General features: G+C 36.4%; 1 protein-coding gene across 2 annotated transcripts in view; it reads right to left on the minus strand.

Annotated features, from left to right (window-relative positions):
• AP3B1 (adaptor related protein complex 3 beta 1 subunit) overlaps positions 1-15578 on the minus strand; it is a 256948-nt gene that overhangs the window by 148869 nt on the left and 92501 nt on the right. For both annotated transcript variants that reach the window (XM_023510871.1, XM_003785933.2), the window contains exon 8: positions 3963-4115. In XM_023510871.1, the coding sequence (XP_023366639.1) occupies positions 3963-4115 (153 nt within the window). The remainder of the gene's footprint in view (positions 1-3962; positions 4116-15578) is intronic.

A 15578-nucleotide genomic window follows, 5' to 3' on the forward strand; every position in this document is an offset into this window, starting at 1 on the left:
CATAGGAGAAAAATTCATTTCAATTCAAGTTGGGGAGAAGAAGCAAGGGGAGGATGGAGGGGTTTGAGGTGCTCCCACTTCATGGGCACAAGGAAGGATGTATGGCACACCTTCTGGGGCAGGACACAACCACAAGAGGGACTCTACCTAACAAATTCAAATATTGTGACCTGGCTGTCTGTACCCTCACATTAACATGAAATGAAATGAAATGGAGAGGGGAGGGGAGGGGAGGGGAGAGGAGAGGAGAGGAGAGGAGAGAAGATAAGATATAGTATGTTATTCTTTGTCGTGAACTGGAAGAATTGTCCCCTCTCCCTGTCTGGCACCCTCCCCAGTTTTGGTCTATCCTTAGAATGTGGTCTTATCTAGACATTGAGTCTCTGCAGAAATGATTAAGGTAAGGACTGAAATCACACCATACTGGATTAGAACAGGCCCTGCCTTCACTAAGAGTGTCCTTATAAGAAACAGAAAGGACACCAAGAGACACAGAGGAGAAGGCCATGTGAAGACAAAGGCAGAGATGAGAGCGAGCCATCTACCTACCAGGCAAACATGCCTTGGATTACTGGCAACCCCCAGAGCTAGGAAAGAGAAGCCTTCTCCCTCAGGGCCTCCGGAGGAACCAGCCCTCTTTAGAACTTGGTTGTAAACGTATTATTTCCTGAAATGTGAGGATAAATTTCTGTTATTTTAATCCACACAGATTGTAGAAACTAATACGTCCTCAGAAAAGGAAACGGATGTTAAATGAACTACTCAAGATGTGACAGCCAGTATGTGACACAGCTCAACAAAATGTTCCACGTTCCAGGCTCCTGGCTCTGCTGCTGCTCTGAGACAGGGAAGCTTTGAAGATTTTGAGCATGCCTTTCAAAATGAAGCTAGACGCTCCAGGATAGCAGGGGCAAGCAGGCCGATAGGAAGAAAAATCAGCACACTGAAGTTATAATTAAAGGAACTCCATTAAAACATTGTATCTAAAGCAGCAGCACTTGAAATAACCTTATTTTTCAAAATGCAGACCTTAAAAATAATCTTTAGTTCAAAGCCATTATAAGGATGATTAGAATTTCTTTGTCTCACAATGTAAGAGTACTGTGTTTTCCCTCAGCGGCTTTACACTTAAATTCAGAGTGAGGACTGCAGAGACACAGCTGCAGAACTTATATAATCTTGTCTTTGGCTCAAAAGACATACTAATACTACTTTATTTCTGTTTGAGAAGTTCTACGTATATAGTGTAGCATGAAAGTGCCTGAGGTAGAAAGAATTTCTTCTGAAACTAAAAAAAATATATGTCAAAAATTACAAATTACAGGGTCCTAAATTTACTGTTGTTTGGCATTTGTTGTACTTCTCTACAAGACTAATTTATGCTTTTAGACATTGTTTAAGAATTTTAGGAGTGCAAAGACTATCTCTTTTCTTCCCATATGATATATAATATATACTTTAATTATATGTAGAATAAATTCCCCTGATTTAAGATCTTATAAAAATAAAAAAATTCCAATTAATGATTGACCTAATACAAGGTGACAATTCTTTGTAAAAATATTATAACACAGAGAGGGCTAGTAAATATTAGTACATGACAGAAAAGAAAATTGAAGATTAATTTTAATGTATTTTACACATAATAAGTCAAATGCTATTCATCACAAATAATAAGTCCAATCTTATTGGCAAGAATATAACCGTACTTTCAATGAATGTCAATGTTTTTCAAATTCTAGCTTCTACCTGGTAGGTCATTTGCCCTAATACATTAGGGCATTCCCACATCTAAAAGGACTAAATGATCTTCTTCATCCTCAATATTTACAAATCCAACCATTGAAAGTTTCTTCTAAACTCAAAAGTTTGAAATGAACAGGCTAATTTGTAAAAGCTAAGAGGAAAGCTCCCAAAACTCCAAATTCCAAAAAGATGAAAAATATACAGCCTCAGAGGCATTCTACAGTTACATCATGTATGTTCACAATCTGTTTTCTGAAACAAATTCTCAAAGTTTCCCCATAAATCTGAGTATAAAGTTAAGTAAAATGTTATTGGCTCGGTGCCTATGGCTCAAGTGGCTAAGGCGCCAGCCACATACACCTAAGGTGGCAGGTTCGAATCCAGCTCGGACCCGCCAAACAACAATGACGGCAACCACAAAATAGCCAGGCATTGTGGCGGGCACCTGTGGTCCCAGCTACTTGGGAGGCTGGGGCAGGAGACTCGCTTGAGCCCAGGAGTTGGAGGTTGCTGTGAGCTGTGATGCCATGGCACTCTACCCAGGGGGATAGCTTGAGGCTCTGTCTCAAAAAAAAAAAAAAAAAAGTTATTCATAATTCTTCACAAGTCTGATGTTACTTATATTTTGCAGAATCAGAAACAGGGTACCAAAATATACTCACACAAAAAAGTAAACTACCTCGATTTGTTTCATCATTTGAGAACATTTTGATCAGTAAGTATTTGAACTTTAAAATCAACTTCTAAGACAAAGTTAAATTAACTGTGATACATGCAGAAAGCTCTACTTTAGAAGGCAAATTACAGCTACCTAAGTAGCATCCGGCTAAGGTAGGCCACACAAAAATAGAACCATATTTTACAACATTGGTGAAAGAATATTTTTGTTATGACTGGGCATAGTTACTGAATAATGATTTCGAAACAATTATTAGGGTAAGATAAAAACTGCTGATTATTAAGATACACAAAGTTGTAGACCCTGAATTCTCAAGAATCAGAAAACTGACAGTAATTCCAGTAAAGTTCCTTATATTCAAAGTTTTCATGAGTGTAAGAAAACAATTCATTAAGAAAATTTTCTTAATTAAAAACATTCTAAGAAAATGTTTAACTTAAATCCATCAAGCTTTTAGATGTAACTAACTTACAGTTAATGGGAAACAGGTTATAAAAGAATAAATTAAATGTCACTATAAAAGAAGCAACCAGACAAATCCAGAGGGACATTCTGCAAGATCTGAGAGGCTCTGTAACAATCAGACGCGGTCCATGAAACAATGGTTTGGATAAACCACTGAAAAAGGACAATGTAAGATATATTGGTATTTTGTGAGATGAAATTTTATTGAAATAGAAAGGTAGAGAGAATTGACTAGAAAAAGACAAACCAGGTTAAAAATTACTGCACACAGTAAGATTTTTTTTCTTGGTTAAAAACATATACACGTACATATGTGGTACACACATGAATATATCTATATTTATGCAGACAAAAAAGATCTAGAAGAAAACACTTTAACATAACTGATTTCTGAGTGATAAGAATGTGGCATTTTAATTTTTTTAGTCTTGCTAGTCTATATTTTCTAATATTCTATTATGTAAATGCATCCTTCTAAAATGTAAGAGGTTATTTAAAAAGATGTTGGACCAAAAAAACCCTTAGGACTCAAAGAAGATAACTTTTAGTTACTAACACTATCAATTTAACTATGTCTAAAGTATTAGTTTTGTTTATACTTTAGTCTCTTAGAACTTCTGTCAGATAAACACTAACATTATGGACTCTTAACCAAATGGAGTAACTGAGAAATATGCTTGTACACAGTCCTTGCATAAAGGCTAACACAATCCAATTAACTGAGAAGCAACTTGGGCTTATAACTTAGGAAAAGCTGATTAACAAAACCACAATAAAGGCAAATGAAGTCCTGTAGGCCAACAACTACCCCACCGGGTATTCTCATCAAATCTAATTTTGCATAGCTGGAAACACTGAAGGCTGAAATAAACGTTGGCATCACTTTCCAGAAATTAGGTCTCTGAGTCTATAGCTTATATGCCACGCTGTATTTCCAAGTGCCCACTACACGTGTTTGGTAACAAATGCATGCTCTGTTAGCACGCATGGAGTCATTTGCTCAATTTACAAACTTTTCATGACTATTTTTAAAACTCTGTGAATTATTATTTCTCATAGGATTTTCACATACCGCTGCGTTCCTGCTCTGAAGCAAAGGCTTTGTGTTTCGGATCAAGAGTCTGTGGTCCGGATCCATAGCATATGCCTTCCTTTTATCAGCCTTTTCCTTCTGCTCATCATCCGATTCATAGAAATTCTTTTCATTGTCTTCTAAACCATCACCCTGCAATAAAAGAAACCCAATCCCAAGATTAGTTCAGAACTTAAACTGACCAAATAATTATACAAAGAAAAAAATTTTAAAAATCATCTGCAATAACATTTTACTGTTATATTACTGTTGAATCAATTTAAAAATAATTGGCTCACACCTGTGTAATTGTTACATTACTGTTGAGTGAATTTTAAAAGGACAATGTAAGCTATATTAGTATTTTATGAGATGAAATTTTATTGAAATACAAAGTTGGAGAGAACTAACTAGAAAAAAAAAAGATTAAAAATTACTACACACAGTACAGTGGCTCACACCTGTAATCCTAGCACTTTGAGAAGGCAAGGCTGGAGGATAGCTTGAGCCCAGGAGTTCAAGACCAGCCTAGGCAATAGTGAGACCTCATCTGCACAAAAATTATTTTTATTTTTTTGTTTATTTTTAGCATTATCATTGAAGTTTATTTCATTATATTATGGTGGTACATATATTTTTGTTACATAGTTTGTTTTTGTAAATTTTAAGTCAAAATTATAGGTGTGCCCATCCCCCAGGAAATGTATAATGAACCCATTGTGTGGAAATTTACACTTCCCTTCTTCCCCTTCCTGTCATCCAAAGTTTGTTAAGTTTTGTCTCCTTATGAGCACATAGGTATTGATCAACTAGTTCTCATTTAGGAATGAGTTCATGTAGTGTTCATTTTTCCATTCTTGCGATACTTTACTTAGGAGAATAGTCTCCAATCCCATCCAAGTTGTTATGAAAAATACTAGGTTGCCATCTTTCTTTCAGGCTGAGTAGTATTCCATAGTATACATACAACACAATTTATTAATCCATTCTTGTATCATTATTTTTAAAAAGGCTCAGCCAGGCTCAGCCACCTTAGCTCAATGATTAGGGCACTGGCCACATGCACCAGGGCTGGTGGATTCAAACCCAGCCCAGGCCTGCTAAACAACAATGACAACTGTAACAAAAAAATAGCCAGGCATTGTGGTGGGCGCCTGTAGTCTCAGCTACTAGGGAGACTGAGGCAAGAGAATCACTTAAGCCCAAGTTGAGGCTGCTGTCAGCTGTGATGCCATGGGCACTCTACCGAGGGTGATACACCAAAACTGTCTCAAAAAAAAAGACTTAGCCAGGTGTGATGGTGCACACCTGTACTCCCAACTGCCTGGGAGGCTGAGGGAGGAAGATCATCTTCCCAAGAGTTATCAAGGTATTCTCATAATGTCAGCAGAGATCAAGTGGGAAGCTTGGACTTTGAAACCTACCCATTTAGTGACACAGTGACCTTATTCTTCCCCAACATGAATCAAACCTAGTAGTAACCACAGCCATTCCCTATACCACAGTGAGTGTCAGTGAAAGATACATGTGGAACAGTAATGACGCAATGCTATCCCTCCCAGACAGAGAGCTATCAGAGGAGGACTAGTCCGGAGCTAATCCCATGCAAAGAAATACATTTAAATGTATTAACCACAAATAAAAATGGAATTCCAAAAAATGTTCAAATAGCCCACACGAAGATGAGAAATGCAGGGAAATGAGGAAGACTGAGAACAAATTAAACAAAAAATGAAATGGTAGGCTTAAGTCTTGAAAATCAATAATTATATTAAATTTAAATAAAAATACCAATTAAAAGACAAACACTGGTAGATCGAAATACATGACCCAATTATATGTTGTCTACAAGAAACTCACTTGAAATATAAAGACAAGTTGAAAGTAAAATGGTAGAAAAATACATATAATATGCTAATATTAATCCAAGATAAGCAGGAATAGCTATATTGATATTAGATAAAGTACACTTCAGAGCAAGGAAAATGACTACAGAGAGGGACATTAGATAATGACAAAATGGATAATCTACAATGAAGGCTACATATCATATAATTCCATTTATATAACATTCTAGAAATGACAAAATGGAAGAAATGGAAAAAGATTAATGGTTGCCAGGAGTTAAGGACTGGATGGAGGAGCAGAGTTAAGCACCCAAAAGATACTGCATTTAGGTGTAAAATGGCACCACGAAGGATCCTTGTGATGGAAATGTTCTAAATCTCGACTGCACCAATGCCAATATCCTGGTTGTAATGCTGTACTATAGTTTTGCAAGCTGTTATCATTAGGGGAAACTGAGTAAGGGTTCTCATATCTCTCTGAATTATTTCTTATAATGTGAGTCTAAATTATCTTTTTTAAAAAGCTTAATTGAATAAAATGAAGCTAAAAATCAGTAAATTACTTAAAAGCAATTTGTATGTATTTGTGCATTGTATTAATAATTAAAATCATGTAAAATGATTTAGGTTAATATCATTTAGTGAAGTATTTTTCCCTTGCTAAGTGTTCACAAATAATGAATAATATTTACTTAAATCTTGATATAATTATCACCAGAAAACACTTCTCACGAAAAAGACAACTTTTAGGTCTCTTAGAAATAAGTATATTAATTCAGCGCTTTTTAAGTTCACAATTAAAAAAAATCTTACCCTCGGTACAGTGCCATGGTATCATCATAGCTCACAGAAACTTCAAACTCTTGAGCTCAAGCATCCTTCTTGCCTCATCCTCCAAAGCAGCTAGGACTATAGGTGCCTCCACGACACCCAGCTATTTTTAAAGACAGGGTCTCACTCTTGCTCAGGCTGGTCTCTATATTCCTGAGCACAGGTGATCCACCTGCCTCGGCCTCTCAGAGTGTTAGAATTACAGGCATGAACCACTGTGCCCAGTCACAATAAAAAATCTTCAGAAATTATTCAAACAGACAAAACTCACAAAATTAATACCTCTTTAAAAACAAAAGTATTTTTTAATAATACTCATCTTCAAACTTAAATTAGAAATTATTATCAGCATCCTATGAATACACAAATTCAAAATATACTTGTCTCTTAATGCTTTAAAAAAAATAAGACTATAATTGAGATATGCTTTTAATTAAGGCCAGACTTGAGTGATTGCTTCTTTATGGAGCTCCAGGACAAAAAGTTTCTTTTTTCTGAGGCAGGGTCTTGCTCTGTCATCCATGCAGGAGAGCCGTGGAACAACCACAGCTCACTGCAGCCTCTAACTCCTGGGGTCAAATAATCCTTCTGCATGACTCAGCCTTGCCAGTAGCTGAGACTACAGGGATGCATCACCATACCAAGCTAATTTTTAAAAATTTTTTGTAGAAATAGGGTCTCCCTATGTTGCCCAGAGTAGTCTTGAATTCTTGGCTTCAAGGAATCCTCCCACCTTTGTTTTCCCCAAAGTGCTGGGAATATAGACATGAGCCACCACACTGAGCCAAAGTAATTAAGCAAGTTACTAAACCAATAAATGGTACACCAATAATCACATGTTCTAAGAAGCACTCACCCAAAACCTTAATGTCAATGAAACAAGTATTCAAGCTCTGAAAGTACTAGTCACATATTGCGGAACTGCTGCATTAACAAACGTAGCACTGTAACCAACAAATAAAATCCTCAACTGCAAATAAACCTTCTTTTAATAAGCATTTAATTCATTCCATTTTTCATCATTCTTAATGTATCTTATTAGAGTTCAATTACATTATTTTAATGAAAGACCCATTTGTGGCAGTGCCTGTGGCTCAAAGGAGTAGGGTACCGCCCCCATAAACCAGAGGTGGCGGGGCCAAACCCAGCCCCGGCCAAAAAAAAAACTGCAAAAAAAAAAAAAAGGAAAGATCCATTTGTATTTCTTATGCTATTGTCGAATGTTTATATATTAAATAAACATTTGTATTTCTTATGTTATTGTCGAATGTTTATATATTAAATAAAAGTATTTCAAATGAAAAATTCCTTTCATTAGTATCTTTCACATATAACATTCAAAGACCTGATAATATAACTATTAAGAAAAGTCCTACAAATTAATATTTAATATTATACAAATGATAAATTTCCTGAGATGAAAGGGACCGTGTGAAATAACACATTTCAAGTTTTAACAATGGGACTGTGAGAGAAACGTGAAGAACATGTTGCTTATAGCTAAAATGGTTGACAGAAATCATTATTTAACAGCATATTCCCCCCAGAAGAGATCCTCTTCTATTTCTTTATGAAATTTCAGTTCGGTTTTTCCCACCATGAGAGCACCATGACACAGCTTTTTAGATCTGTCTCTCCCAGTTACCAGCTACATGTACGCACCAGTTGTACACGGGAATATAGACAGTGCTCTACTCTGAACAAATGGAAAAAAATAATAATTAATCAGAGAAGGACTTTTTCTATGAGGTTGATGAAATTAACAAAATGAGGCTTTCCTGGAAGCTGGAAACTGATCTCCAATAGTATGTTTGAATCTGTAGGCGTGCTTTCTCAGGTTTCCAACCAGTCAGAACAGATATCAGCTCAAACAGAATGGAGGCTCGATAGACACAACCAGGCAGCTTCAGTGCTGCCTCCACGACCACGACAAATCACTCGACCTTTCCTGTCTTGATTTGATCTCTTCTTGTCTTGATTCACTCATCTACAAAAGCAGTTTTTATTTTATAAAAGTTTTTATTTTATAAAGACTGACTCAGTTTAATGAAGGTTGCACAAGCACATAGTGTCTGGTACAAATAAAGCATTAAATAGTAGCTATTATCACTGCTTTTATTTTATTAAGAAACTTTCTTTCTCAAGGCCATAAAATAGAAACTACTGTTTTACCTCAAATCAAATATCCCTAAATATCAAATATGAAGAAAGTTCTCCCCTAACTTTGTCTCTCAAAAAAAGAAGCTGCCTCCTATTTGAGGACTTACGAGGCTCTTATACAACTGCTTCATTTTGAACCATAATGTATTGTTTGGGGAACTCTTTACACCAAAACAACTTCAATCAATGCTAATTGTGGAGGCTTAAAAGAAGTCATAAACCCCAGTGATTACAATGTCAGTATAAAATTAAAGATTACTTTCTTAAAATAGGCAAAACGAGATTTTATAGTTCTGTTTCTAAGAATGGTTAAATAGGTAAGTTGAAACAATCCCCTTTCAGTGAGAACTAGAAAAGCTGGAGAAAAAATATGAAACCTACGTGTTTTAAAGGACTCTGGAGAGCTGAAGAAACAGTATCAAAATATGCAGGGAAGACCCAGGAGTAATCAACCTAAAAATCTGACTGGTATAGGATTTAGTGTCCCTAAAAAAGCATGTGTTAATTACCTAAGAGAAGGCTGAGGCCTAAAAGCTGAGTAGAGCTTTCAGCCGATTCAAAAAAATTAAGAAACAAAAATATTGGAGGTCAGGAACCAGGAAAAACTACAATCCTACAAAACTAGGTCTGCTAGTCTGGTTTAAAAGCTAGAGAGTCTGTATCCTAGGGAGTAGAGATGATCAGATTAAAGCACTGCTTGGAATCTCATCAATCCATAACTGAGGTGATTGAGTGAATTCCAGATTGTTGATCCCGCTCCCTAGTACCTTTCTAGAAGTAAACCAAAAACCATCATCCAAAGCTGCAAACAAGTTGAACAATCTATCAGAAAGGAAATGGTGGTATCTTTCAGAATTAAGATATTGCTTCCATTTGGGAGGAAAACTGGAATATTAAGTGAAAGGTATCAAAAGGGGCACTTATGAAGTATACTGATAATTTCTATTTCTCAATCTGGGTATTCTGTACACAGGTGTATTCAGCTTGCAAAAATTCATGAAGCCATTTGTTTCATGTACTTTTCTTATAAAATGTAGAACTTCTATAAATTGACAACCCAAGAGACTGTACAAACTGGTCAATATACCGAGGTGGTCAACATAAGGAACCAGGCTACTGTACTGATATGTACATGTGCTGCATGTCTGGTCAATGGGAATTAGATCAACTTAAGAAGGTGGTGAAGCCTGGGTGTAGTGGCTCATGCCTGTAATCCTAGCATTCTGGGAGGCCTAGCTGGGTGGATTGCTTAAGCTCAGGAGTTTGAGACCAACCTGAGCAAGACCAACAGCCCGTCTCTACTAAAAATAGAAAAAAAATTAGCTGAGCATGGTGGCACATGCCTGTAGTTCCAGCTAAGTGGGAGGGTGAGACAAAAGGATCACTTGAGCCCAAGAGTTTGAGCTTGCTGTGAGCTCTGATACCATAGCACTCTACCCAAGGCGACACCAGCTCAAAAAAAGAAAGAAAAGAAAGTGGTCAATATAGGGAGCTGGTGAACTGTGGAGATTCTACTTATTTCTACCTCAATAAAATGCTTTTTGAATATGCATATAAAAAAGACAATGTTATAAACCAAGAGAAATGAAGATAGTAAAAATATACAGGGAGTCTAGAAAATAAAGATATCAGACATGAATTTTAAATAAACCATACAATGAACTAAATGCTGTGTTTCCCCCAAATTCATATACTGAAATCCTAATCCCCCACGTGATGGTATTAGGAGGTGAGGCCCTTCACAGGTGATCAGGTCATAAAGAGACATGAATTCTTCATGAATGGGATTGGTGCCCATTCCAAATGACCCCAGAAAGCCCTCTCACTGTTTCCACCCTATGAAGACGTCGTGAGAAGACGGTCATCTATGAACCAAGAAGCAGGCTCTTGCACAGCTATTAAATCTGCAAGACCCTTCATCAAGAACTGTGAGAAATAAATGTTTGTGAAGTTACGTAGTCAAGGATATTTCTGTTATAAAGCAGCCTAAACTAAGACAGATTACAAGGTAATCATGGTTCACATGTTCAATGAATTAAGTGGTAAGACCAAATTTGGGGTAGAGAATGCAAACCAATACAACTTGTACTGGAAAGTCATCTTTATTTTTTATACTTCTTTATCCAAAGTGCTATAATTCGGCAACCACTTACAAAGTTAATTAAATTCAGCCATCTTTTAAAAATTTAATTTAACTGATTTTATCTTTGTGATATTTTTAACACACTATATAGAGGAAGATCTGTGCTCTCTTACAGAAAACAGCCCTTCCACTTAAGTGGAAGAATCAAAGTTCATACCTTAGAGAACTTTGAAATCTATTTTATTAGCAGAAGTTGTGATTTGCAACCATACTCCAAATATACATGTAGTAAAAGAAAAAGATGAACAAATTTTAACAGACCATGTTTGCCATATAAAATGTGCTCCTGTATATAATGCAGACACATGTTTTGGCCCAAACTTCCAGGAAAACACCATTTGAGAAACTGTCTACCTACTGGCTGGGAGAGACACATAGGGGAGGGCTAACACTCCCCTGGTATACATGCAGATCACACTGCCCTCCCACAGCCACCCACCCTCTTAAGGCTGCTCCTTCCCTCTGTCCCCTCCTCATCAGAAGCCACAACTGACATGGCCACACGTGAGGCCATATGGGTGAGCGCTTCTGAGGCCACTTAGTCTGCATCCAGGTAGCTGGGTGACTTTGTGTGGCCTGTGCATGGGGCTCCTTGTCCCCTCCTCTTAGCCCCTCTCACCAGCTCTACCAATGCCCCCTCCATTGGTCAAGGTAATTGGCAGGGGCCACTCTGGCCTGCTTTCACCAGATCCTCCCGGACTAGAATTCTGAACACCCACTGGGCCCCCAGGAGGCACACTGGGCTTCCCTGATCCCATGCTTTACTACCCATGGATAATGTGCATCCTTAATGTTCCCTCAAAATTTGGGCAAAAAACATGTGTGTGTACACAGCAAAGTATGGTATCTCCATTTGTATTTGAAGGTAATTTTTTAGCAACATTCTGGTTTTAGTAGAACTGCTTAATTTTCTGAACTTAATCTATATTTCTAATCTAGAAATTGATATTAAGCAATCTAAATTTACACAGCACATCTACAAATTTGGAACTAAGTAGAAAAACCATTCTAACATCAGTAAACAGCTGTTGCAAAGCCTTTAGATATTATTCTACTACATATGCATGAAGCCCTTATAAAGAGTGTATTATGCATATTATTTTAACCATCTTAATATTTTGGTTTCTTGGTACACAAATAATAAAAGGCATAATTTTAAAAGAAAAAGATAAACATCTAATTATATTTTCCATTGTTAAAGAACAAGAAAAGAAAAATGTGTTTCAGAAGTATGTGGATCAAGAACATAAACAACAGGCAAAAGAAGGGGATCAGGGTATTCAAAGGGGGTCAGAGGAGAGCAAACTCTCACTCTTTGCAGATGATATGATCTGATACCTGGAAAACCCCAGGGACTCAACTACAAAACTCTTAGAAGTGATCGAGGAATATAGCAGCACCTCAGGATACAAGATCAATACTTACAAATCAGCAGTTTTTGTATATGCCAACAATAGTCAAGCTGAAAATATAGTCAAGGACTCTATTCCTTTCACAGCCAAAGAAGATGAAATATCTGGGAATTTATCTAACAAAGGACATGAAAGATCTCTATAAAGAGAATTATGAAACTGAGAAAAGAAATAGCCGAAGATGTTAACAAACAGAAGAACATACCATGCTCATGGTTGGGGAGAATCAACGTTGTTAAAATGTCTATACTACCTAAAGCAATCTACAGATTTAATGCAGTCCCTATTAAGGCACCATCATCATACTTTAAAGAGCTTGAAAAAATAGTGCTTCATTTTATATGGAATCAAAAAAAACCTTGAATAGCAAATACACTACTCAGAAATAAAAACAGATCAGGAGGTAAAACACTACCAGACTTCAGGCTATACTATAAATCTATAGTGATCAAAACAGCCTGGTACTGGCACAAAAATGGAGGTAGATGCATGAAACAGATCAGAGAACCAAGAGACAAACCCAGACACTTACAGTCATTTGATCTCTGACAAACCTATTAAAAAACATTCAATGGGGGAAAGATTCCCTATTTAACAAGTGGTGCTAACTGAATTGGGTGGCAACCTGTAGAAGTATGAAACTGGACCCCCATCTCTCACCATTAACAAAGATTGATTCTATCTGGATAAAAGATTTAAACTTAAGACATGAAACTACAAAAATATTAGAAGATAGTGCAGGGAAGAAAGACACTTGAACAAATTGGCCTGAGAGAATTTTTTATGAGGCACACCCTCCAGGCAATTGAAGCAACACCAAAATTATATTACTGGGATCTGATCAAACTAAAAAGCTTCTCCAAAGCCAAGAGCACTGTAAGTAAAGCAAACAGACAGCCTTCAGAATGGGAAAAGATATTTGCAGGTTATGCTTCTGACAAAGGTCTGATAACTAGAATCCACAGAGAGCTCAAACTAATAAATAAGAAAAAAACAACCCATTTCTATGTGGGGAAGAGACTGGAACAGAAACTTCTCTGACGAAGACAGGCGCATGGCTTACAAACATATGAAAAAAAAGCTCACCATCTTTAATCATCAGAATCATCAGAAAAATGCAAATCAAAACCACTTTGAGATATCATCTAACTCCAGTAAGATCACCCCACATACCAAAATCCCAAAACTACAGATGCTGGCATGGATGTGGAGAGAAGGGAACACTTCTACACTGCTGGTAGGAATGCAAGCTTATACGGCCTTTTTGGAAAGAAATTTGGAGATCACTCAAGGAACTAGGAGTGGACCTACCATTTGATCCTACAATCCCCCTACCAGGTATTTACCCAGATGATCAAAAATCATTTTACAACAAAGACATTTGCACCAGAATGTTTATTGCAGCCCAATTCATAATTGCCAAGTCATAGAAGCAGCCCAAGTGCCCATTAACCCATTAATGGATTAACAAATCGAGGTATATGTACACAATGGAATACTATGCAGCCATAAAAAGATGGAGACTTCACATCTTTTAAGCTTACCTAGATGGATCTGGAACATATTCTTCTTAGGAAAGTATTTCAAGAACAGGGAAAAGAAGTATCCAATATATTTAGTACTACTATGAAATCAGTATATAATCACCTACACATTCATAGGAATGGTAAAACATAACTATAGTCCAGAAAGAAGGAGGGAAGAGAAAAGAGAGGGAGGGGAGGGATGGGAGGAAAGGGTTGTGGGGGGATCCAACCTAAAGTGTATAATGCAATGATATATTTCTATACTATTAAGAATAGAGTATGAATAGTTTTGCCACAACAAATAAGTAAGCAAGGAAACAGTTATGTTAATCAGTTAGATGTAAGCATTCCACATTGTATATCAAATCAGCACATTGTACCCCATAAATGCATTAATGTACACAGTTATGATTTAATAAAGAGTTTTAAAAAGTAAAAAAAAATCAATTATTATACACACATTGTTTCTGTGAGCCTAGAGAAATGAGACATTATCATATGTGAGGTTTCTAACAGGTATCACTTATTTAAAACATTTTATGTTGTGTTTTGTTTTTCTAAACTATGTAGTCATTCAGTAATGCCAAATTAGCTCCAATACTGATGATATTATTATTACAAAAAGACAGACCCATTTGACTGAAATCTGACTACTGTAGAAAACATTACTATGAAGCCCATACAGACTGCTCTTTTACACCTTAGGAAATGGCTGGCTCTAGAGGTATGGCTGTTAAAATAAGCTTAGCTCATCAAGTATTCAAACAAATGAACAAAAAAATTCCCTAAGGACAAAGCTGAAAAAATTGAGCAAAAAAAGAACAATAGTATTAGTTATAACCCAAGAAATGAAATAAATGTCTATGAGTTCATCCTGACACAAATAAATGACTAATAAACAAACGCAGGGAAAAGCGACCAATCTTCCTTACAAATGAATTCCAAATAATAACTCTGCTAATATCATGTGAATGAGTATAGAAGTTTTGAAATACATTTCTATGACAGCTCTATAACCATTTCCCGAGGTGATGTGTATCTCCAACAACCTATACAGAAGTAAAGGCTCTTTCCAATGAAAAACTATTAAATGACTCAAAAGGAAGTCTTAGTTATAATGAAGACACAAATCCCCAAAATGCATGTGATAAAACTATTTCACAAACTGAATATAAAACAATCTATTTTAAAATATAAGTGCATATAGGAAATAAAATTATATATTACAACAGACTGACTACCTTTCCCATAATGTACATTCCAGTTGGACATACACACACACACACACACAATAAAACCTGCTCCAAATCCTCTTATTTGGAAAAAGGGGACAAACTTACATTAGAAAATGCTTTGTGGTTTTTATGAAAGTACAGACAGTGTTAATCTAGATGACTTTGTGTATGGCAACATTTAAATATAACACCGAAGGCATGATCATGAAAAAATTAATTGATAAGCGGGACTTCACTGAAATTGAAAATGTTTACTATGTGAAAAACAAGGTAAGAGAATTACAAGACAAATCATAGACTGGAAAAAAAGACCCAACTGACAAAGGCCAGGTGTGCTGTCATACTCCTATAATCCCAATATTTTGGGAGGCTAAGGCAAAAGGACTGCTTGAGGTCAGAAGTTTGAGACAAGGCTGAGAAACATAGTGAGACCCTGTCTCTTAAAAAAAAAAAAAATATATA

The sequence above is a fragment of the Otolemur garnettii genome, unplaced genomic scaffold, assembly GCF_000181295.1.
Source record: "Otolemur garnettii isolate 467f Iridium unplaced genomic scaffold, OtoGar3 scaffold00017, whole genome shotgun sequence".
Classification (NCBI taxonomy): domain Eukaryota; kingdom Metazoa; phylum Chordata; class Mammalia; order Primates; family Galagidae; genus Otolemur; species Otolemur garnettii.